The sequence below is a fragment of the Lissotriton helveticus genome (assembly GCF_964261635.1).
Source record: "Lissotriton helveticus chromosome 1_1 unlocalized genomic scaffold, aLisHel1.1 SUPER_1_unloc_17, whole genome shotgun sequence".
Lineage (NCBI taxonomy): Eukaryota > Metazoa > Chordata > Amphibia > Caudata > Salamandridae > Lissotriton > Lissotriton helveticus.
The window spans coordinates 1,801,500-1,827,451 of NW_027611656.1; the positions used below are offsets into that span (position 1 = coordinate 1,801,500).

The window sequence follows — 25,952 nt, forward strand, 5'->3', positions numbered from 1 at the left end:
TTGGGATCAGTAGGTAATAGCTAGCTAGTATTTCCTGCAACCCCTTGTTGGTTATTAAGAATTACAAGTTACAACAGGGTATACCTGCTAATAATGATGATGTGCATATTTTCAGCGATAGGGCTTGAGAGTAGCCCTTTAACGCTCAGTTGTGCTTAGTCAGGTATCCAATGTATGTGCTGATATTTACAGTGCGCATGATGAGCCTAAGGGTTCCATAGGTAAGGCAAGTGTAAATATACAGAATTAGCCCCCTAGCTGTAAGGATACATTGGTTACAGTGCACATTCAATCTAGGAAAAGTACAAAAACATAAGGGATGCGTAGCGAATTCCAGCACCGCATTATAGGTTATGAGATATCTTGATATGTAGATATGGTTAACACAAAAAGTAACATTCGTCATTTCTGTAGAAGGTTAGCATAGTGGGTGACGAAAGGCTCATCAGGTTAGACCTATGAGGAGGACAACTGGTTCAAGGGACCTTGGTGGCATGGTATCAAACACAAGTTTTCCACTCATCAAGAGTGTTCAGTCCTTTTTCATTGTCTTGCAGTTATAGATCCATTTGCATTCTAGACGATTGAGTATGGATTCTTTGTTACCGCCCCTTGTGCCGGGTATCAGCTGTCTATCACCTCCCAGGTGAAATCTGTTTCTGAATGTCCCTGGGCCAAATAATGTTCCACCATTGGCACCATGAGTACTTCACAACGGATCCGACTTCTGTGTTGTGAGACCGGGTCTTGATCTGCTGTGTAGTCCGACCGATGTAGTATAGTTGGCACGGACACTTGATGCACTAGATTACATTTTTGGAATTGTAGTTGGTAAATTACTTAAGAGCATGCTTACAGTTATCATATTCAAAAACATTTGTATTGTTTGTGGAGTCGCAAGCCATGCAGAGATTACATTTGTAGTGTCCAACGATTGGTGGCAGATTTAAACAAGCCTCAATAGAGTTATTTTTTCTGACTGGGGTGGACAGCCCTAACCAAGTGATCTTTAAGGTTGAACCCTCGTTTAAAAGAGAAAAGGGGGTTCCTGTACTTAGTTCGAGTGGGTCCAGTACAGACCAATGTTTTCTCACTAGTTTCGTCAGTTTATTGCTCGCTGTGCTGAAAGTGGTGACGTGGTTGGAGTAGGTGTACCCGGTGGGCATACCACACTCTTTTCATATCGCGTTTCACCAGTTTCCTGGGGTAGCCCCTGGATGTTAATTTCTTAAAGAGGATCTCTGCCTCATGAAAAAAGTCTTCCTTGAATTTGCAGTTGTTCCTGATCCTCAGAAATTGCCCTTATGGAAGGCCGTCTCTGGCTTCCCTGGGGTGCGTACTGTGGTATTCAAGCAGGGTGTTCCGTTCGGTGGGCTCTCTGAATAGAGTAGTGTATAACTGGCCATCCAAGCACTTGATAGTTTCATCCAGGTATGCCTGGTGTGCATCATAGCTAAATGTGAATTTTAGGTCTGGCTGGCTTATGTTGAGCCAAGCAGAGAACTCTTTTAATGCATTCTGGTCACCGTCCAAATGACAAGGACATCGTCTATGTACCTGCGCCAAAGACAGATCTTGTCAACGTGTGGATTCGTGTCATTGAGAATGATGTTGGATTCCAAGTCATCCACGAACAGAATAGCAACGTTTTCAGCAAAAATTGCCCCCATTGAAGTGCCTTTGCACTGTCGGAAGTATGTGTCTTTAAACAGGAAGTAGTTCCTAGTGAGTGCAATCTCAAGCAGACTAGTTATAAATTCAGTGGGTACCTGATGGGGCGCTGGACGGTTATTTAGATGTTTCTTGATTACGTCTATACCCTTTTGTTGGGGAATATTTGGATACAGGGACTCTATGTCAAGAGTGACAAGGAGTTCTGTGTTTGGATTGAAGGCTTGTGATTCAATCAGATTGATAAGATGGGTGGTGTCTTTGACGTAGGTCATAGTGTCACCAACAAGGTCTTTTATGAAAAAATCAACATATTTCCATAGGGGTTCCAGAATGGTGCCACAGCCTGACAGGAGCCTGGGGGTTCCACTGCATCTTTATGCACTTTGGGTAGAGCAGGGGTATTCATAGTACGGCCCGCGGGCCGGTGGCGGCCCGGCAAGCCTTCCCTGGCAGCCCGTAGACCTTGCACACATCATACCAGTGTTTTAATTTTTTTTTTAATAGTGTGTCTGCAAACTAAGTAACAGCAGCGCGACCCCGAGACTCTGCTGCTCTGTGGGGGCCGGCCGGGGAATCCTGCCATAGTTGGAGTGGAGCTGCAGGGGGGCTAAGAGGTGAACAACACAGCCTCATTAGCATGCTAATGGTCTTTTAAAGACCTGTTAATGTGCTCAGTGCAGCTATGTGTGTGTGCTCCGAAACTGTCTCAGCCCGGGCTGACACAGAGGCAGGGTGAGATGACAGAGGGAGTTGGAAAGAAAAGGAGACTAAGTGAGGAAGGGAAAGGGAGAACGGGTGAGGGAAGAAAAGGGAGACAGAGTGAGGGAGGGAAAGGGAGACAGAGTGAGGGAGTAAGGTAGGGAAAGGGAGACAGAGCGAGGGAGGGAAAGGGAGACAGAGCAATGGAGGGAAAGGGAGACAGAGTGAGGGAGTGAGAGAGGGAAATGGATGCAGGGGTAAGGGATGGAGGGAAAGGGAGGGAGAGAAAGGGAGTGACAGAGTGAGGGAGTGAGGGAGGGAAGGGAGACAGAGTGAGGGAGTGAGGTAGGGAAAGAGAAACAGAGTGAGGGAGTGAGAGGGAAAGGGAGACAGAGTGAGGGAGTGAGAGAAGGAAAGGGAGGGAGAGAAAGGAAGGGAGGGAAAGGGAGTGACAGAGTGCGGCAATACGGCTTCAGACCTGGTCACTCGACAGTTACCCAGTGCCTGAACCTGTATTTGATTATAGGTAAATATACCATGGCCCGGCAGGGAACAGTCCACATGGCTTTTATGGACTCATCGTCCGCATTTGACTGTGTGGACAGAGGCAAGTTATGGGACACCATGCTAAAGATGGGTGTAGAGCAGAATCTAATTAATTTATTGGCTGACCTGCACTCCGATACAAGAGCTAATGCTCGATACACCCAAGATCTGAGAGTGACGGGGATATCAGAATTAATCGGGGTGTTCGACAGGGGTGTATTCTAGCTCCATTCCTCTTTAACTTGTATATCAACGAGTTAGAGGAATACTTGCTAAAAACCGGAGCAGATTACCCCTACGTAGGTCGGAAAGGCGTCCCAGTTCTGCTCTACGCGGACGATGCTGTCCTTATTTCAAGGACAGCAATCGGCCTCCAGACACTTTTAAATTCTTTCTTTGATTTCATGGAGTCTCGAGGCTTAAGTATTAACAACTCTAAGTCTTATGTTATGAAGACAGGCCTGGGGTCACGAAAATCCAACCTTTTTAATATAAACGGGGAAAAAATTCCAACCACCAGAACATTCTCATACCTCGGGGTCCTATTTGATTACCAACCATCTTGGGGCCCCGCTGTCTTGAGGAAGAAGGGCGAGGTAACCCGCGTCAATGCGGCCATACTTGATTTCGCAAGGAAAATTGGCAATAGTCCGGTGGCTGCCTTGCTTAAATTATATCAGGCAAAGAGCATCGCCGTTGCTTGCTACGGAAGCGAGCTCTGGGACTTTAGCCAGATGCGGGACCTGGAAGTTGTAGAAAATAATTTCCTGAAGCAGATATTGAGGCTGCCAAGGGGAACTGGAAACTTCTCTGTACATGAGGAGCTAGGGGTGTCCTATCTAAGTGACAGAATAGCAGCTAATCCCCTGCTGTGTTGGTTGAACTGCTGGTTAAATAATGACATACCTCTTACCCATGATATATTAAAAGAAGCCCTAACATGGGAGGGTAGGTTTAAGGTTCCGTGGCTGAAGTACATTAATGATTGTTTTACTGAAATAGGATGGTCTGATTTGTTTTTAACCCCAGACTCTACCACTAAATTGGATGTCACCTTTGTGAAAAATACATTCATGACAACCAGGTACTTAGCCCGGGAAGAGGCCGAGCTACAGAAAGACAGTGTTAGGAAACACACACTACTTAAAACCTGTCTACAAATGGAACCATACTTATCATGGCCTATGACTGGCTATGAACGTTATTTATTAACAAGGTTCCGTTTTGATTTGTTTCATCTTTTACTGGCGGTACCGAGTGGGGCCCATCGAGGTCAAGTGTTGCCAGCTTGCGGCTGCGACGGAAAGTCTCCGCAAGATCTGGCGCACTTTTTATTTATTTGTCCTTATTACACAGTACCCCGGAGGCTATACTTAAAACCACGCCTCAAAGAACTGAAATTTGCACAGATTAAACCAGCACTTTACTACCTTCAACTCCTGAACTGTGACTGCACCTTATTTGTATGCAGTTTTCTGAAATTAGCAATTACATTCAGGAAAAGTATGGAGGGATAACTATGCTGCTGTTGTTAGGTATATTGTTAACTTTTTATTTTTGTTATAACTATTTATATTTTTAAAGTGTTTATTCTGCCTGTTACCCTTGTTTTATATTGTTCATGTAACCTCTCGTTTCACAAATGGAATGGATCACTTGTTTTTAACTGTATGCTTATGAATTGTGCTTTTATGATTGTAATGTTAACAATCGAATAAAGTTATTTGAACTTGAGTGACAGAGTGAGGGAGTGAGAGAGGGAAAGGGAGACAGAGTGAGGGAGTGAGAGAGGGAAAGGGAGACAGAGGGAGGGAGACAGAGGGAGGGGAACAGAGGGAGGGGGACAGAGTAAGGGAGAGTGAGAGAGGGAGGGAGACAGAGAGAGAAAGAGAGCGAGAGAGAGATGTGTGTATGCCGGGTCTGGTGGCTCAGTGGATGAAGGTGTCCGCTGCAGGGACCAGTGATCAACCTCATGGTCAGTTTTTATTTTGTTGCTCTAGCCCCGCCCTCACCCCCACTGACCCCACCCCCACTGGTGCGGCTCTTGGACACAAACCACAGTGTAAATTTGGCCCCCGAGAGAAAGTTTGTGAGTACCCATGGGGTAGAGTATACAATACCGGGGTGCGTGGCTCCTTGTTATTGAGGAACAGGAATCCATTTTTACTAATGAATCTATTTTCCAGACCCTCTTGGGTGATCCGGAGAATGTCTTCACTGATCTATTTCACTGGGTTGCTGTTCAGACGTTTGTAGTGCAAGGTGTTATTTACTTGTGATATAATTGAATTTGATATGGCCAATGACCGGTAACCAGTGCAGCAACAAAGATGACCAGAAACGGACTGATGCTGCATTTTGAGTGATCTACAGCGATTGCAGTAAGTAGGTTGGTGAGCCCAGACTTAGAATATTCACATTGAGGTAACCAGTGCAAGAACAATGGTCTTCTGTGGCACCACCAGAACCAGATGCAATATCCTCCTGAGGGAGTTCAAGGTAGCAAAGCAGCTAGCCGAGACGGCTTTGACCTGCAGTTCAAAAGAGAAGGTGGGGTCAAATTTGACCTTATATTTTGAAGGGAGTGGCCCAACCATCCAAGGGACTGGGTACCAACACAACAGTGTAAAATAATCCATCCCTTGGGCTTACTATCACAAACACTCATCTAAGTTCGCACCCTTGTACAGCCACATCAAAGTTAAAGTAAAAACACTTTCCTCATTCCACAGACAAATCCCATTGCAAATGTGACTCCAAAATTATCAAAATGGTATCAAAATGTATTACGTAATTAATACAAATTAAAAACACAATAGATAAACAATACAATTCACGTGAGTGGTTAAAAAACTCTGTTAAAAAAACTTTTCCAAAGATGGGTTTGAACCCTGGTTTCTCACACAAGAAGGGGTCACCAATTGAGCGAATTGGGGTCTTTCTAGAGCTAAACAGAAGATTTTTTTTTTCTTTTCAGTTTAGGGCGGCTCTCACCCATCCAATTGCCCCCTGCTTTCAGGCAATTCTTAGAAGAACTGAAGGCATCAGAAGCCTCATCCTGGAGGGACAGAAGGTGCTGAGCGTCATAAGCACAGGAAATCACTTTCAAGCCCCCGGCTTCGACAAAGTTCGCCAGGGCCCCAAATACACATTGAAAAGAGTGAGGGACAGCCCTGAGGGAATCCATATTTAAGGATCTTTGGACCCAAAGTAAAAGGAGAAAGGAAAACAGCCTTAGATCTGTCCTCAAGATATGATTTAAGCCAGGACAGAGCTTTCCCTTGAGTTCTAATCTTCAACAGCCTTTGCCGCAGGAGAGAATGCGAGACCGTGTCAAACGCTGATGACAAATCCAATTCTACAACCGTAGCCGATGCACCCTGAACCAGATTAGACTTGATAAATTCAGAGACCTCCAGTAAGGCAAACTCTGTACTGTACTCTGTACACTGCGTATCATGGAATAGGGAGTTTGATTCCAGATAAAGGGAAAGCTGTCTATTAGCCACCTTTTCCAGCATTTTGGCTACTGTGGGAAGAATTGAATGTGGTCTGAATTTGCTAAGAGTTTTGGGGTCAGCAATAGTTTTCGTAACAGTGGTACCAGGAGGGACTGTTTTCACCCCTTCAGAACAACAGCAGACTTCTGTGAAGAGTTCAGCCGTTTGTTCAAAATGTGGTTAACAAACAGCAAAGCTGATTCCAGGATTTCAGGGAGGATTTCAGGGAGGCAACAGTATCGGGGCAAGCCAAACTTGCAGATGGAAGAACATATAGGTCTAGAGCTTTCATATATTACTTAATAAGGTTGTCACCCTATTTAGGGACTCACATTTCTGAGAGAAGAGTGACACAGGGCCCGATTCACAGAACTAACTTAATTTTGGGAGTTTTTAGGGACCAGTTAAAGGTGAATTTCTAAATTACTTTTCTTGCTGATTATGGACCACACACGTGTCCTAATCAGATCTGTTAGATCGATCCAAATCTTTTAAGAGAGGTAAGCGCTTTAATCCTGTGGGCTCGATTCACAGAACTAACTTAAGACAAAATCCTAAATTTACTACTTTTGGTATTCACAGAACGTACTCACTGCTTTTGGTAGGATAGAGCCATGTCTTCAACTTCTTCCTGAACTGCAGCAAGTTCTCCATCTACCTGAGTTCAGTTGGGAGTTTATTCCAGGCCAGTGCCGCTGCAATACTAAAGGCCCTTCCTACTGATTTAGCTCTTTTAAATCTAGACACTCTTACCAGCTTAGCTGCTGAGGAGCGGAAGATGAGCTAGGCAGCGTACTTTAAAACGGCTGCTTAGAAACATGTTGTGTTTGGTGTCAAACACCTTGGAATCATACCTCCCACGGGGGAGGTATGATTCCACTTTTGTAGAGGGACTTATGTGAGAAACCGGTACACCCGATACCAGCTTTTTTGACCTGGGCATCACAAAATAGATTATGCCAGGCACAGACACAAGTCTTACCTCGTGCTGATGAGCCGTCTGACAATAGGTTTCCAGTCACGGGCGGTGTGACCACCTCCCAACTAGGCCTTAGTGTATTGGGGCTGGGTGGATGCACTCTTAGAGCACCAGAAAGTCTGCACTGGGGGCACATTTGATGTTCCCATGCATAGTCCAGCTCAAACCGGTTGCAGCAGCCATTTGCTCCTGCTCTGGTGTGAAACTGGACAAAGGACATGGGTGTAGCCTCCCCTCTGTCCTAACCCTCCCCTAGGAGGGTCCCTAGGGTTAGTCCAATGCCTTCCCTGGGTATAAAGTGGGAAACCTGACTACAGGACTTTGGATTTTACCTGGATTAAACTCTGCAAGCAGAAACCAAGTACTTCAATGGTCTACACTTCGCTGGACGATAGAAGAATCTCCCTTACAGTAAAGGAGTTACTCCCCTGCAACAACAGGCACCTAAAAGCATCTGACTGGTTTGCATCTCCCGAGCTCCTGAGGACTCTGAAGATTTCTGCAACACAGGAGGTGAGTTCCCGAGCATCTCTGAGGTCGATCTGCTCTCTCAGCAATCCTGAGCCCCGTATCCCTTGTGGGGACCATGCAACCTGAACCCCTGTGCACTGAGTACTTTTTCAGCAGCATATGCTTTTTGGCAATCCCTGAGGTTGTGCATTGGACTACTTATAGTCCCAACCATGAGCAGTTTTTCCATTGACGATCTCCAGCCTCCACTCCACGAGTGCTCTGTGGGCTGGTGCTTTGTGATTCCCCTTGCGATCCCTGGTCTGTTGGCCTGTGGGTCCTAGCGAGGGACACTTTGATTTGCCTTGGGCTTCCCTGGTTGCTCCAGATGTGCCCTTACTCCCCATAGTTTGGAGAGTCCCCAGGATCTTGCTGGTCCTCACCGTAACCTGTTTCCTCTGCCGGCATGGGTTGCCTTTGCCAGACGGGTTTCAGGGTGAATAACAGTACTGAAACAACACTTCTGGCGGTGACGGATAACATTAGGGCCCAGGTAGATCAAGGTAAGACAGTCGTCTTAATACTCCTTGATTTATCTGCGGCTTTTGATACCGTTCCACACGACCAATTACTGAAAGCCCTGGAAGGGAAAGGTATACGAGACAAGGCATTGGGATGACTAAAATCTTTTCTGGAGGAACGAACACAATCAGTGTGTTTGGGTGATTTCATCTCTCCCCCGCGAAACATTAAATATGGGGTTCCCCAGGGGGCCTCACTCAGTCCAACTTTGTTTAATGTTTTCGTGTCCTCATTGGCAGCCATTGGAAGAAGGTGGGGTGTTAAAATGTGTTCTTATGCTGACAACACCCAGTTAATGGTTACCATTGATGAAAAGAATGACCCTAAAACCTGACTGATAAACTGTCTGACTGAACTGGCCAACTTGATGCAAGAGCATTGTCTGAGATTAAATGCAGACAAGTCAGAAATCCTCTTGTTTGGCAAAAATTCCCGGCTCTGGGATAACAGCTGGTGGCCAAGCAACCTGGGGTTGCCTCCGAATCCCACCCCAAAAGCAAAAACCTGGGAGTGGTATTGGACAGTGCTCTGTCCATGAAATCACATGTCTCCATTGTCTGCGGGAGAGGCTTTGCATTGCTGAAAATGCTCAGACGAGTTTTCCCCTGGATCCCGACTGAATGTAGGAAAACCCTGGTTCAGTCATTGCTGATGAGCAGATTGGACTATGGCAACTCACTGTTTGTCGGAATGGCAGACTATCTCTTTTCTAAATTGCAGATAGTGCAAAATGCCGCGGCAAAGGCTGTCTGTAATAAAAAGAGATTTGATTCGGCTAAAAGCTGCATGCGAGAGCTTCATTGGCTCCCGATGCGACAGAGAGCCAATTTTAAATTACTGTGTATCACACACAAGGTGCTCTACAACGCAGGCCCTACTATTCTACATAATAAAGTCGAATTCCACAGACCACCGAGGAACCTTCGATCCAGTACTTTAGGAAGAGCTACCACCACTCGGGTGAAGACTGTCAGGATGGGAGAGCGGGCCTTCTCGCATCTGGCGGCTACTAAGTGGAATGAACTACCTCCCAGTCTTAGACTGACAGACGATCTTCTATCTTTTAGGAAACAACTAAAGACACTACTTTTCCCTAAATCAGAATAAATCATTACTCAGTGTGGTTATTGTACCTCTCAGCATCCAACCTTAGCGCCGTGATATCCTACTCAGGATGATTGTTAGCGCTCTATAAATAAATTAAATACAAAATACAAAATACAAATGCTTGTTGATGCTCAATCCGGACACTGACCCCTCAGCACTCAACAGCTCACCTCCAGACTTTGGTCATCGTCAACGTCTCTTGTTCCCCATGGCTGCAGAGTCAAGCATCCTATCTTCACACCTGAAGCTCCCGGCATCGGTGGGCATTCGTCTATCGATTTCCTGGTTACCCTGAAGTGACCCAGACTCTGTCCCCTTTGCTTTCAGGTTCTTCTCACCTCAGATCTAGGCTTGGATTCCACCAGACAGTTTTAATCTTCCCGGCAGCACCACACCATTGAAAACGACAAGGGTTTCCGACACTACTTGACCCCTATGCACCCGGCTCCTCTAGGATAGGTAACACAGGTACCTCGGTACTCACAAGGGGGATGGCTTAGAACCTTGCATATTCCAACGGTTTTGCTTGAAGTCCTCCCCGAAGTGTCCTTGAACTGTAATTTTTCTACCTCGACTTTCCCATAGAGTTGTACTGAGCCTGCGTCTGTGTTCCCACACTGCCCCCGCCCTCCATGGGCTCCCTGTGTCACTCCTTTGGCTGGTTCCTTGGGGTCCCAGTGATTCTATATGCTCTAGGCACCGTGCCTAGTGAAGTCGTTGTTGTTATACCATTTTTTTAGTATATGGTTCGGTCTCCCCCTGGATCCTGCTGTGTATTGTGCTATTTACTGTTGTTCTATTGATTAAGTATTGTGTGTTTTCTGTTCTAATCTCGTACAGAGGTTAGTAGAGAGTGTTTAGTAATAAATAACACTTGGTTGGTTCTCCTTTCATTTGAGTACTCAGGAGGTTGTGTTCTGGTAAAACAATCTGCTTTACACTCCTTCAAGACTTAGCCTGAAGGCTGCTCTCCATAGCTACCACTAGGATAGCTTTCATAAAGGTTATCTTTGACCTCATATATCATAAGGGTCGTTTGGAATGGTGCAAGGTGCCCACTTTAACTAGTGGACAGCATATACCAGCCCAACTTCTCACACTCAGCCTGGAATGTATAGAAGTATGTCATCTGCGTAAAGTGTGTCATCCGTGTAAAGCATAATTCTATCCTTATGATTGTCTCCCCAGTCCAGATCCCTGACCCGTGCATCTAAGTGGAACCACTCTGCCAGAGGCTCAATGATAAGGGTGAGCAATAGGGGTATGCGAGGGTAACCAAGTCTGGTGTCTTTTTATGTCGAGAGTGGGGCCAATAATGGGTTATTTAATCTCACTTGTGCCCAAGGGGAGGTATAAAGGGTATTGACAAAACAAATGAAACGAGGCCCAAAATCCATTTTATCGTACAATTAGCATAAAAGGCCAATGCACCATGTCAAAAGTTTTCTATACCTATAGCAAAAGTAGGGCCGCTGGCCTGTGGAAATCGTGCACATGTGAGGGTATAATGTGGAGGTGCCGGAGACAATTATGTGTGCTCTTATTAGGCATAACGCCATTTTGATCATCATGCAGTAGTGTTCGGATGACATTATGTAATCTCAAGGCTATTACGTTTGTAGAGGCTTTAGTTTCGATATTATTAATCACTGAAATTGAATTATAGAAGGCACCGAGTTGTGGGGGTTTATGCGGCTTCAGAGTAACTGAAATAACCGCCACTCACAAGAAGTCAGAAAGCGTGCAATTCACAAAGGCCCCTTGAAACATCAACTTTAAATGCAGAATAACCAGAAAGGCACATTTCTTGAAAAATTTAATAGTACACCCCTTGGGACCTTGGTCCTCCCTTGACAGTGCCCACACCGAAAGGTCTCTTATGATGGGATTTTGAAGTTTAGCAGAAGGGGGATTGTACACAAAAATATAACATTTCATAGTAATGGGTGAATGTCTCTGTAATATCTGTACTTGACCCTCAGTGGATAACATTGAAGGGACAATTCTTGACATATGGCCTTTGTTTGGAAGCCAGTACAAAAATTCCCAGCCTGGTCACCCACTTCATACTTTGTGAATATAACTAACCTGTCCATCCAGTAATATGAATCTTCTGCTTTAGTGTGGTTCTCGGATGTTAAAGGAGTTGAGCTGCTTTGGTATGGTTTGCATTCACCCCCCTCTTTTCTACCTGAATAATTTGCTCTTCTAGGTCAGTATTCTCCCTCTTCGAATTTTCGAGCTTACGCCTAACCTGAGCCACGGTATTTCCTCTAGTTACTACCTTGGATGCTTCCCAAGCTGTAACTGCTGAGGAGACTGAACCCGCAATAATGTAAAAATAAACTATGATCTCATTCCGCAGATGTTTCACAAGAGTATCATCTAACATTCAAACACCATTTACCCTTCAACTCGCATTGTCAATGTCAGGAGGTGTATCGGACCGGTGAATGATCGGAGAACCCACTGGAGAGAATGACATGTTTACCTTTGTCGTCTACATGAACTATCTGTACTGAAAATGGGAAGGACCTACAGAGGCAAATGGAGAATGGCAACCACTCTGAACCACTGAGTACATACTGCATGATAGACATAGGTGTCTGTGTACTACCCAAGAACACACACTGTGTACCTAGTAAATGAGTCTCTTGAAGTTATGTTATGTTATGTTATAATTTTGTTGAGTGCGCAGCTGCCCCAGCTAAGGGGCGTCCCGGCGCTGTCAGTCTAATTGTACAAAGTAGCTGAAACAGAACAAGAAAGCAGAGTCCCTAAGTCAGTGGAAAAAGGAAGGTCTTAATGGCTTTTCGAAAAATCAGTATGTCCTCTATACCACGAATGAAAACTGGCAAAGAATTCCACAATTTAGCCGCCAAGAGCCAAAATGAACGGCCCCCGGTACGGCAAAGTTTAGTCTTTGGTATAGCTACCAGATGTTGACCCGAGGAACGCAAACTACGTTGGGGGATGTATGGGGTTAGAAGAGGGCGAAGTAGCTCAGGGCTGGTACCTTTTAGAATTTTAAATGCCATACAAAGAGTCTTAAACTGGATTCTTACCTCAATCGGTAGCCAGTGTAAGGCTCTAATAGTGGCTCCGGCTGAACATCTACGTGGGAGTCCCACTAGTGCACGGGCTGCCGAGTTTTGGACTCGTTGGAGCTGTAAAATCTCGGCTTTATTTGTACCTAAAAGTAGAACACTCGCATAGTCCAGGCGCGATAAGATCGTAGCCTGGACAATGAGCTGCCGGACTGGCGCATTAAAGAACTTCAGGATAGGGTGGAGACCTCTCAACAAGCCCACACAAGTCGCTGCCACCTTCTTCGTGTGGGTCTGAAAGTTGAGACCCGCATCCAACCAAACTCCCAAGTTCTTAACCACTGGCTTAGATGTTGGCATGGAGCGAGGCAGGCCACCAATGCTCATTCCAGAGGGAGATGTTTACAGTACCAGGATATCAGGGGTGTGATGATCAACAAACAACATAACTGCCCCGTTCCAATTTTAGTTTTCAAACCATTATCAGTCCATGACTTTATACAATATCCCATCTCACTGTCTGACAACAATTCGTTAGTCATTAGAATCAAAGTGATCCTGTACAACTTGCGGGAGCATGTGCCTGGTAACCCAAGAAAAATGAAACCTTAAAGAATCTAAACTAAAACCCATCCCCCTAACACACCCACCCTATATTTCTATCCTAGAAATAAGAGTCACCCCAAATCATATGTAATACTCACATGTGAAACTCAATGGCAAAAAGTGAAAATAGAAACAAGCAAAAGGATTGATGCACTTTGAATGAAGAGTCCCTTTTCTTTTCTCTTCCAGGGGCTTTGTATTGTGCAGAAAAGCTGAACATGAAGTCAGTCCTTTCATAATGGTCTCTGTTGCCACATGCGTGTTATTTCTCCTGAACCCCCGGGTATGATGAAGACTGTCTGCAGCAGGAGCAACTTCTACCCTCAATGACTTAAGGTGTGCTAGATTCTTTGATGCCTCATCGGTTTTCGTAGTGTTCTTTGCGGGATGAAGATATTTCATCAGACGCCCTTTCAATCCCCATATGTGTCAGCTGAAAACATTTCAATACTGCACGTCCATTTGTAACACTAAGAGCATCTGTGAGAAAGTGCCTTGTTTGACATGGTTATCCCCTGTTTTTTGCTGCCTGGTTTTGATGTGGTTTCAATTGTAGTGCACAGGGTCTCCTGTGCCAGTGCCGCTGACCCAAGTGATCTCAACAACTACAGGACTGTCTCCAATCTCCCATTCCTAGGAAAACTACTAGAAAAATATGTTCTCGGTCAACTCACCCATCACATGGACATCAAAGATCTCCTCGACCCCCACCAATCGGGCTTCAGAAAAGGATGCTGCACAGAGACTGCCATCCTAAATGTCATTGATGACATCCATAAATCACTGGACATGGATCGCAGTTGTCAACTCATACTCCTCGACCTTTCAGCGGCCTTTGATATGGTTGAACACAATCTACTCATCAACGTACTCAGAGAAAGGGTAGGAGCAGAAGGGGTGGTCTCACAATGGTTCAACTCCTTCCTGCAAAACCGATCCCACAGATTAAAAATCAGAGACTTCACGTCCCACCTACACACTATAACCAGAGGCGTCCCCATGGTTCAGTTCTCAAACCCGCACTGTTCAACATCTACAGGGAGCCACTCACCATCATCCTCAAAAAAGCCAACATACCCTTCCACCTCTACGCCAATGACACCCAGATCTACCTCGAAGAGAAGGAATGTGTTCCTCCTTGCTTTTGTATGTAGTACATTGCTCTCATATTGTCCATCGTCCAGGCAGCCTTGTTGAGAAGATGTACTTGGAACTAGAAATATTGCCAGTGGTTCTAGGTGATTGATGTGGAGCGCTTTTTGTTGAGTGGTCCACTTGCCCATAATTGTGTAATTTAGGAGATGCGTCTGCTGTTAGCACTATTTGTGAAACTGGCTCTAGGAACGGCCGTCCTTTGGAAAGGTTTTGTGTGTTCCACCACTGCAGAGAGCGATGTGTTTGGCTGTCTACCAACACCAGATCTGTAAGTTGTCCCTGAGCCTGATTTCACTGACATGCCAAACATGCTTGTAAAGGGCGTATCTCAGTGGCGTAGCTAGAGAGGTGAGGGGGGGCGGACCGCCCCAGGCGGCACTATTTTGGGGCAGCGGCCGTGCGGCTCTGGTGGCCCGTTGCTGCAGCCTTTATAATTTATTTGGGTATACTCAAGTGTCATTACAATAATGTCAGTGTCCCCCAAAAAATAATAACAGCCGCTGCAATGGGCCGCCAGTACCGCGCGGCCCCCGTGTGAATTGCTGGCCGCGAGGCCCCTACTTCATGTACCAACTCTATGAAGTAAGTGAGCGACGGTCATTTTTCCTGACGCACTTATGGCATGATGGTAAACTATATTATTTTTACTTGGAGAGCCATGCACACACTTACTCAGCATTGTTAATAGCAAGCGGTATCGCATGCTGGACGACACCGGGGTCGGAGTGCTCAGCTGACCGTTATTAATTATAATACTGCTCAGTACTGTCACGTAAGTGAGAGGCCTGAGTGTGCGGCAGTTTTTGTCTTAAACCAGTGCACTTCTGTGGTACAATTTGTTTTGTTAAAATCTGCTAATTCATAAGTTATACAAAAAATGAAGTATGTTGGGGCAAGTGGGGCAAATCCATAGTTGTACAGGAAAGCACAAAGCCACAGAATCATATATTTCCAGTGGCCCTGCCCTTGACTCACATTTTACTTAGTGCTTCTCGAAAGGTAGTCATTATCTCTAGAAGGATTCAAACCGTCAGGATCTGGACACAGGTTCGGCTCTTCGACTGAACTGCAGAAACTCCGCACCCTCCCCCAGGCGCGCCTTGAAACCCTGAGTGGTGATTTGCCCCGCTCTTAATTGAATACAGCATTGAACAGCTGAACGGTGGACAGGAGCGTTCCAAGAAGTTTCTGTATGGCAGCTCATATGCACCTTTTAAAAAAACTTGATGCATTCGAGCAATGCGCTATTTTTCTGAAATACACAGAATCTGTGCAGAATATGGTTTATGAGGCAAACACAATAAATCGCTAATCAGTTGTATTAAAGCAAACACACATGTTTGCTAACTTTATCTGCTGCGCAGTAAAGGCTGCCTGGCAGCTGTGAGGTCCGTGTTGGGGCCTCTCACATCCTGTTTGACTCCTCGGCCCTGTGTGTCCCATGTGGGATAGAGCGGCCTAAGCGATGTTCCTGTGCATGATTCTCAAGGAGGAGCCCGGGGCCCAGCAGTCAATGTTACTCACCTTGTTAACCCCTTCGACGCTCATGACGAGCTCAGCTCGTCATGAGGTACGCCTGTCATACGCTCATGACGAGCTGAGCTCGTCATGAACCGCGGGTTTTGCAAATCTTTAGCGTACAGCGGGAAAACGCTTAGCGCGGATGGTGTTAAACAGGACAATAAGGGTACAAGGGCACTAAGTTAGTGAATTGTGCTCCGTCTCTGGTGCTTTGTAGCGTTTCTTTAAGGATCTTCTTAGAGTTGCTCATCAAATGGGTGTAATTTCTGATATTTATGTTTCACTCGTCTTCATTGCTTGATTTTGTTTGCAAGGAAGTGTCACTCGTAGTCGTTCATATGTCACTCATAATTACACAGAAATGATGAAAATGTCACACTAATCTGAAACCATGGCAGCTATGAGAGTACTGCTAATCGGTATCCGTGGAGCACGGTGCGTCTACTCGGGGTTCAACAGGTCGGTGTAACATTCTGCATGAAACAAGCCCTTAGCCTGACAAACTTCGCCACCACAGAGCGGCCCCCTCAACCTTGTTTGCGGTGACTCAACCTAGAAAAATCATATATACCAAGGCCCATTCTAAAGTCCCACCAGGCACGTCTGTGCGTAGATTGTTTTATCTGAATGCACGTATTTAATCCTGTAGCTTCAATTTTTAAAAAATATTTTTGCTGCTTGTTAACTCAAAGTAGAATGATTTTTTTCTGTGTTAGACATATTAGGTGTGTATACGTGAATGTGATATACGCACTTATCATTACCCAAAGCCACATCCTCCCACGTCCCCCTGTCAGTCAGCACATTATGTATTGGGGTATAGTTGCCAAATGAAGTGGCTGCTAGGGAGGTTGGTGTCCTAAATCAACAGGACCACTCATATTCCAAATCTAGCACTCCTCGGACTCCAGAATTGTGACCCTTCTGTTGCTCTGTAGTCTGCGCATGGCATTTCTCCATAACCATTTTGCTGAAAGTTGCTGGCTTGTGGCAGTGGTTATGGCCCTGTGTAGATGTCCAGCTATTCTTGCAATGGGCCCATTCCTGCATCTTCTTCCCAAGTGCCCAAGGATCCTGACTGTGAGTGTGAATGTAAAATAGAAAATACACAAAAGAGTAGACCAGGTCTGGAGATGGTGTGTGTCAGGACATGTGACTGCGAAACCATAGGAAGCAGATGCAGATGAGACAAAAGACTGAATAGTCACACAGGTTTGAATAAATCCCATCAGACCACCCAGTTGGTGGAATTTCATCATGTGGGAGTTGATGATTATTCAAAACCACTCCTGACCATATTAGTGTCAGAATAACATAGATAGTATATGTCAATCGTTCCTCTACGTTGGTAGTGTTCATCAAGTGCAGTGCTCAAAATAATAGTGGTGACTAAAATAGATCACTTAGACTCCAAGAGTGTTCAAATAGAGATCTAGGTATCACTAAGTTTAAAAATACGCCGAGTAGCTACAACAATTACTACTCTGATGGCGTTTAGTGAGGTGGTCAACATGTTTCAGCCTGTGGGGGTACTACCCCGGCTTTCTTCAGGACCTATCAAAGAGAGATACTACTACAACTAACATTATTTAAATGAGAGGAACAGTAAGGAGATTGCGCTCGTAAGAGGCCACATATCTACCAGAACTTTTTAGCTCTCCATTCTTCGCTGGAGGGAGGGAGACAAGACTTCTTCCTATCAAAAGATAAAAGATAGTACAACAAAAACAGAATGATGTCACCTGCATGAATCCACAAGAAAACACAGCCACAGCACAAAACAACACACCTGCGTGAACAGTTTATATTCCGCATTAATGACAAAACAAGGCATAGTAGCTACATCACATAGAGGCATTTCCTCATAGTGATACTCACCCAGCATTGTGTGGGTGACGACCTCACCTCACCCGGCAACCGCTCGGGAGAATGAGGCCCCGCTCTGTAGTGTAGGAAAAAGGGGTAATAAGTGCACATCATCTTATATGCCCAGCCAAAAGTACTCTACACAGAAACCCAACAATCGTGTGATAGAAACCCAATAAATCAGACCACAAAGTTGTCTACACAGAGGTTAGCAATGAAACAATAACGGCTCCAAACGCCAGAAGTATATAGGTATAGCAAGTTGGCCACAAATGCACTTATTAAATGCATCTGGATTGCTGCTACTCAAACCCAGTGAGAGTACTTGCATGTAGCTCACATATTAAGATATAATTATGATGTGTGATCCAGACAAACAATATTATTAAACGTTTGTGAGCAAAGTTGGTGGAGAGCACTATTGGTCTAGATCAACTACTCAGTTACAATACAAGTCAAATGCCCCTTAATAGGAAGCCTGGTTATAAGAGTATGGAGGCATTAAATGCCGGTGCCAATTTCAGCAACTAACTAGCAAGGACACTGGCAGTGCAACAAACACGCGCTGCTTCTCCTCACCTGTCCGTCGGTGCCCCCATGTGTTTCACGAGCGGAAGTGGAGGTGCTGCACACTCCGCCCGTCCTCCTGATATAAGGTAAACGCCCGGTTGATTAGTCACACGTGGACTAATCACGCGCCTAAATAGCGGGACCCAGCTCACTGGAATCTTTCCAGCGGGACCCCATCGGAAGGCGTGTCTCTCAGAAGACACCGGAACAGGACCACTGCAACGGGTGCAGCGACCGGTCCATTCTGATGCGCATGCGCAAAACGAGAGACGCTTGTAATGCGCATGCAATACAGACCTCTACAATGTCGAAATAATCACTGCTCCTCTCTCTTTCTATTTGGGAGGCGCATTAACCCTGTCACCCCCGGGACTATGCGGGCACCCTTAAGGTTTGGGGCTTTGTATACAGTCCCCGGGCTGCGTCCCTACGTCCTTTCCGCATGCGCTGGGGACAAGCGTCTCTTGTTTTGCGCATGCGCATTACAAGCGTCTCTCGTTTTGCGCATGCGCATCAGAATGGACCGGTCGCTGCACCCGTTGCAGTGGTCCTGTTCCGGTGTCTTCTGAGAGACACGCCTTCCGATGGGGTCCCGCTGGAAAGATTCCAGTGAGCTGGGTCCCGCTATTTAGGCGCGTGATTAGTCCACGTGTGACTAATCAACCGGGCGTTTACCTTATATCAGGAGGACGGGCGGAGTGTGCAGCACCTCCACTTCCGCTCGTGAAACACATGGGGGCACCGACGGACAGGTGAGGAGAAGCAGCGCGTGTTTGTTGCACTGCCAGTGTCCTTGCTAGTTAGTTGCTGAAATTGGCACCGGCATTTAATGCCTCCATACTCTTATAACCAGGCTTCCTATTAAGGGGCATTTGACTTGTATTGTAACTGAGTAGTTGATCTAGACCAATAGTGCTCTCCACCAACTTTGCTCACAAACGTTTAATAATATTGTTTGTCTGGATCACACATCATAATTATATCTTAATATGTGAGCTACATGCAAGTACTCTCACTGGGTTTGAGTAGCAGCAATCCAGATGCATTTAATAAGTGCATTTGTGGCCAACTTGCTATACCTATATACTTCTGGCGTTTGGAGCCGTTATTGTTTCATTGCTAACCTCTGTGTAGACAACTTTGTGGTCTGATTTATTGGGTTTCTATCACACGATTGTTGGGTTTCTGTGTAGAGTACTTTTGGCTGGGCATATAAGATGATGTGCACTTATTACCCCTTTTTCCTACACTACAGAGCGGGGCCTCATTCTCCCGAGCGGTTGCCGGGTGAGGTGAGGTCGTCACCCACACAATGCTGGGTGAGTATCACTATGAGGAAATGCCTCTATGTGATGTAGCTACTATGCCTTGTTTTGTCATTAATGCGGAATATAAACTGTTCACGCAGGTGTGTTGTTTTGTGCTGTGGCTGTGTTTTCTTGTGGATTCATGCAGGTGACATCATTCTGTTTTTGTTGTACTATCTTTTATCTTTTGATAGGAAGAAGTCTTGTCTCCCTCCCTCCAGCGAAGAATGGAGAGCTAAAAAGTTCTGGTAGATATGTGGCCTCTTACGAGCGCAATCTCCTTACTGTTCCTCTCATTTAAATAATGTTAGTTGTAGTAGTATCTCTCTTTGATAGGTCCTGAAGAAAGCCGGGGTAGTACCCCCACAGGCTGAAACATGTTGACCACCTCACTAAACGCCATCAGAGTAGTAATTGTTGTAGCTACTCGGCGTATTTTTAAACTTAGTGATACCTAGATCTCTATTTGAACACTCTTGGAGTCTAAGTGATCTATTTTAGTCACCACTATTATTTTGAGCACTGCACTTGATGAACACTACCAACGTAGAGGAACGATTGACATATACTATCTATGTTATTCTGACACTAATATGGTCAGGAGTGGTTTTGAATAATCATCAACTCCCACATGATGAAATTCCACCAACTGGGTGGTCTGATGGGATTTATTCAAACCTGTGTGACTATTCAGTCTTTTGTCTCATCTGCATCTGCTTCCTATGGTTTCGCAGTCACATGTCCTGACACACACCATCTCCAGACCTGGTCTACTCTTTTGTGTATTTTCTATTGTATTTGGGGAATGAGTAGACAGGTCGTTAAACATTCCCTTCGACCCTCCATTCCTGTTTTTTGTGAGTGTGAATGTTCCTTGTAAAACAGAAATGCATGTGTAGTTGGGTATTCAGTCCACCCTGCATTTCTGTTTAAAGCCTGCAGCACAACAAGTGTTGAAAGACCCCTAAATCCAACACCCCACCTTCAGATCCAGATACACGCAAGTAAGTGCAAAAGTAGTCTGTCTCGAGTGACAGTCACGACATACGCTGACGAGAGTACCTGTCTGTGAACATGTGGCATTGCGGCTGTTTGGAAAGAGCTCAAATAATAAACCAGGAGATAAGAATCACTAAACTCCATGCTGCTCTCTCTGTCCCACATGGGACCTGGGCCCAGATTATTAACAGGATGTGAGAGGCCCTAACACAAATCTCAGTTGCCTCAGGCCTATACCATAAATTCATTAGAGTCAGCTGACTCACGGACTCCAGCCGCCACAGTGAGCATGTGAGTGTTAGCATGATTTCTTGGCAAGGCTCGGGAGAGCCTGTGTGACACACATAGCGGTCACAGTCAGGCAGGCTGACAAATATTTTTAAAGTATTTATTTTAAATCACACCAGTATAATTAAGCGAGTGGCCCCGGGGTGCTGTGCGCAGCCCTCTACAACTGCGAGTTCAGGTAGTTAACACTTACTTGCACTAGTTAATAGACCAATCTAAAACTAGCATTCCAATGATACATGTGAGAAATATTTGTGCCTGAAATTTGACAGTGAGGTGAGATTCAAAATTCCTCACACAATCACAGGACTGTGGATGCCATGGGCGGCAAACTGAGGGATAGCCCCGGGCGCCACAAACTCTAGCTACGCCTGTGGCGCATCTGAAGTCTTGCGTGAGGTACGATGAAAAAGCAAGAGGCTATCAACCCTATTAGCTGCATAAACACTTGTGCTTAGAGAGAGTGTTGAGGGTGAAACTGGGTGATGAGGGTTTGCATGCTTGCTATCCTGGCTGGATTGGGGTATGCTAGAGCTTTGCAAGTGTCTATTGTAGCTCCTAGATACTGATGTACGTAGGAGGGCTGAAGGTGTGACTTGGTGTAGTTTAGTGTGATCCCTAAGTCGTGTAATAGCTGGATCATTTGATAAGTGTGATGAACACACTAACGTATGACTTGGCTTTTAAGAGCCAGTCGTCCAGGTATGGAAATACGTGGATTTGCTGCCTTCTTAAGTGCGCTGCTACTACTGCAAGGCACTTTGTGAACACCCTGAGTGCTGTGGTCACCCCAAATGGATGGATCTTGAACTGATAATGCTGGCCGTCCACTGTGAATCTTACGTATTTCCTGTGAGCAGGGTGAATGGGAATTTGGAAGTAGGAGTCCTTGAGATCTAGTGTGGCAAGGAAGTCGCCTCTTTGAAGCAGTGGAAGGAACTGCCGAAGAGTGATCATGTGAAAATGCTCTAATTGAACGTAGAAATTGAGAGGTCTGAGGTCCAGTATTGGTCTTAGTGTCCCGTCTTTTTTGGGGATTGGGAAGTACAGGCAGTAAACCCCTGTTCCTTGATGTTGTATGGGAACTGGTTCTATTGCGTGCTTTTGAAGCAGTGAAAGAACTTCTTGTTTGAGGAGTGTTAGATGTATCCCGGACATTGGACGCTGTTTGGGTGGTAGGTTGCGGGGGAGTAGCAGAAAGTTCCAGCCAGTAACCATACTGGATAATATGTCTTACCAACTTGTCCATAGTGATGGAATTCCAGACAGGTAGGAACTGTGATAGTCTCCCTCCGACCGGAGTGGAATGGGCTGGAGGTAAGTCACTGCTTACTAGCGGGGGAGGTGCGAGTGCTGTTGTTACCTCAACCTCTCCCTTTGTTGTTACTTTCCCTGTATCCACCTCTGAAATATCTCCTACTGGGAGATGTTTGTGTGGTGTTTTTGTATGAAGAGGAAGTAGTGTCTGTACCAATGTTCTTGGATGCTCCTCTGTAGAAGGAGCGGCGAAAGGAACCAAGTGTGGATGGAGACTGTAATGCTCCCATCAATTTAGCAATCTCTGTGTCCTTTTTAATTTTTTGGTGTCTACAGCCAGTACAAAAAGTTGTTGCTGATTGAACACCTGGTTGAGGATAGTTGTTTGTACCTGCTGTTTGAAAACAGAAATGTGCAACCAAGCATGTTGTCTGAGTAACACGCTAGTGTTAAAGGCCCTAGAGGCGGTCTCTGCTGCATCAAGGGCACACTTGATTGATGCATTGGTTATTAATTTACCCTCTTGGATGAGAACATTGGCCTTGGTCTTGTATTGATCTGGTAAATGTTGCAATAGGGTTTCCAGTTGGTCATAGTGAGCCCTATCATACCTCGCAAGTAATGCTTTTGTGCTGGCTATCCACCAGTGATTAGCTGCTTGAGCAGCAACTCGTTTGCTAGAAGCATCTAATAATTTATACTTCTTGCTGGAGGTGGTGCCTCACCAGAGGTCTGAGAATTAGCTTGTTTTCTAGCGTTAGCTACCACCAGGGAATCTTAAGGGAGTTGACTTTTGATGTAGGTGGGATCATTGAGAGGAGGTTTAAATTTTTTGTCAATTCTCAGATTGAGAATTCTAGCCCTAACAGGGTCTTTAAATATGTCAGGGGCATGTTTAATGACACCTTTTAACATTGGCAGGGTTTGTGCAGTCTTTAGTGACTGCTCAAAAGTGTCTGAATGCATTGAAACACCATGGTATGTAGCTGCCCTATTTACCAACTGACTAAAGCCAATACTGTCAGCTGGGGGAGATGGCTTTGTTGGGTATGCCTGGGGATCAGGGAGGTCTGGAGGGTCGAACGGGTCATCATAATCGTACCAGTCGTCCGGTGGTACGTCTGTGTTGGTATCAGGGTCGGTAAAAGAGTCATTGTTGCCTCCCCCAGCCCCTAAATCATCATCGACCTGTGGTAATGGTGAGTTTGGTGGAAATATAGGAGAGTGTGGAGGAGAGATAGGATTGGTAGGAAGAACAGGAGAAGAGGGTTGTATAGGTTTAGTAGCACAGTTTTTTTTCTTAACAGGCACTGCAGGAATGCCTCGTGCATCCAGTTTCCTCTTCTTGTGTGGAACAGTAGACACATGTCCGGTTTTAGGGTCTATGTGGAGTGTTTTTTATTCGGATCGATAGGATCCGGTCAAAAAAGTTCTTCCTCTTTGGTAGACGCTTTTGGTGCCCATCTTTTCGGGTCGAAGCAAGGTTTGGATTTCTGCTCCAGAGCTTTGGAAGGTGTATTTGGATCCTTCGGCTTCGATGTGGAGGCGGAAATCTTTGTCAGTTCCGAATGTGTTGGTTTCGGATCCGATGCCTTTTCTTTCGGCGCCGGGGTGGTCGATGCTGATTTCTTTCTGGGAGTAGGCTGCGCTACCGACTTCGGTGCCGATGGCGCCTGTGGGACACCAACATGCGGCTTGCTCGGTTACGAGCTGCCTGAAGGCTTGTCCATTGTCTTTGGAGCTGAGCCCAGGGGCGGGGCTTCTGAACATTGTTTTCAGTCACGGCTAGGGCCAACAGGCAAAGTCTTGACCAGGGCCTTCTTTTTTTCAGGTGGGGTTGGGGTTGCGGCAGTGGTCCTCTCTCATTGATCTGGAGGGATGGGGTGGCCTGAGTCGGAGTCGTATGCTTCAGACAAGATGTCCAGTTCCTCAGAATCTTCCTCCGAGACATCGGGGCCTTCATCAAAGATGTCCACGGTACCGGAGCTGCTTGCTGCGCCATGATGTGTCGTCAGGCCCGGCGATCATGGGTGGTCTTTTTGGATCGAAAGGAGGCACAGGACTGGCAATTATTCTCATCGTGCTCTGTCGAGAGACCCAGATTACAGACCTTGTAGTGGTCACCTTGTGGGAATTTAGCTCCACACACAAGAGTCCTTTCCATGAGACGTAGGCCCGAATGGCGTCGATAGGCCCAACGGCCCATGTAGACGACAGGAATGGGATATTTGAGGAGCTTGTCAAAGATCACGCGATCGAGAAACAAGACCGTCGAGTTTTATGATGGTTGGCGCATCAAAAAGGTTTGGACATATGGTGCGAACCAGAGCGCAGAAGTTACATAAGAACCCGATGGCGGAAAAAAAAAACGGAGGATGGAGTTGATGCCCATGTGCACTATCGTCCAAGGGAGAAATCACCTATCTTGTGACTACAAAAGACTTCTTCCAAGACAACAACAAGGTGCAAGCATCCAAACCGAACAGCAGATGGCGATCTATGCAAAGAGTGTGAATTCTGCAGCTCCTATGCCTCGAACAGTGGGTTTCTGTTGCAGTAACCCCCCACTTTTTGCCAGACTACTGATGCACTTTTGGTGTGCCTTGGGTCCCTGCCAATCAGGTTCCCTGGGCCTGTGTTCTTTCCCCAAAACTAACCCAATTGACATCTCCGGCCACATGTCAGCCCCTGGTAATTGGTACCACAGGTACCCAGGGCACTGTGACCAGAGAAGGCCTCTAAGGGCTGCAGAACTTATTGTGCCACCCTTAGAGGCCCTGTACCCTGACACTCACACACTGCCTTTGCAGGCTACGTGTCTTGGTGCAGAACAAAGTGAAGACTCGACATGGCACATGTGTGCCATGCCCACAAACAACTGCCCTAGCATACATCAGTCAACCCTCTAGCTGGGTGCCTTTTGCCAGTGGTAAGGGTACAGGTGCATGAGCCTACAGTGCCAAAGTCTATTCCTGGGCACTGTAAGTGCAGTGCTGCCATTAAGAATATATGGTGCTGGGAGCTTGTCATTACGAACTCCACAGCACCATAATGGCTACACTGAAGACTGGGAAGTTTGGTATCAAACTTCTCAGCACATTAAACCCACACTGATGCCAGTGTGGGATTTAATGTAAAATGCATAACAGAGGGCATCTTAGAGATGCCCCCTGAAACCTGACCAACTCCTAGTGACCTGACTGCGTGGCTGCTTAGGCTGCCACCACCAGACATGTTTCTTGCTGCTCTCGGGGCCTGAAACACATGCACATCCTGGGAAGAGGTGCCAAGCCTCCTCCACCAGGATGGGCAACTCCCATCGAATCCGTTCCTGGGAAACCCCGGCGTGTCCAGCAGCCACCAACCTCACTAACCCCGGAGGACATGCCTGCCTTCACTTTCAAGACTGATTCTCCTTTGAACACCGGACGTGTTTAAACTGCAGCTTCTGGTGCCTGCCAGAAACCGAGAATCCAGCCCACTCCGCCCCACCGAACCCGGGCAGAGCTAGAGTGGAAAAACACCACGAGGTGGTCTCCCCGGCGGTCCTGACCCGGGATCCGGTGACCCCTGACCTTTCTCAAGCCTCCAGATGACGCCTGCAGCCTCAATCGAGCGGATCCCCCCTACCGTGACCAGACTGGGTAAGAAAATCCGACGTCAAAAGGCACCCCTATACCCGACGCCCCACGGCCTTGTGTGCCCTATCCAGCGGTGCCTAACCAACCCTCAACATCCCAACTTACCCCTCAAAGTGGTGGTCGCTCCTGGAAGATCCTTGTCCACAAGCCTGCAGTTT

At 46.2% G+C, this 25,952-nt stretch overlaps 1 protein-coding gene across 1 annotated transcript in view; it reads left to right on the forward strand.

Moving 5' to 3' along the window:
- Positions 1-13,429, forward strand: part of LOC144805635 (uncharacterized) — a 56,697-nt gene extending 43,268 nt beyond the window's left edge. The window contains exon 2 of the mRNA XM_078672156.1: positions 13,380-13,429. Within this exon, the coding sequence (XP_078528282.1) occupies positions 13,380-13,429 (50 nt within the window). The remainder of the gene's footprint in view (positions 1-13,379) is intronic.
- The last annotated feature ends 12,523 nt before the right edge of the window (positions 13,430-25,952 follow it).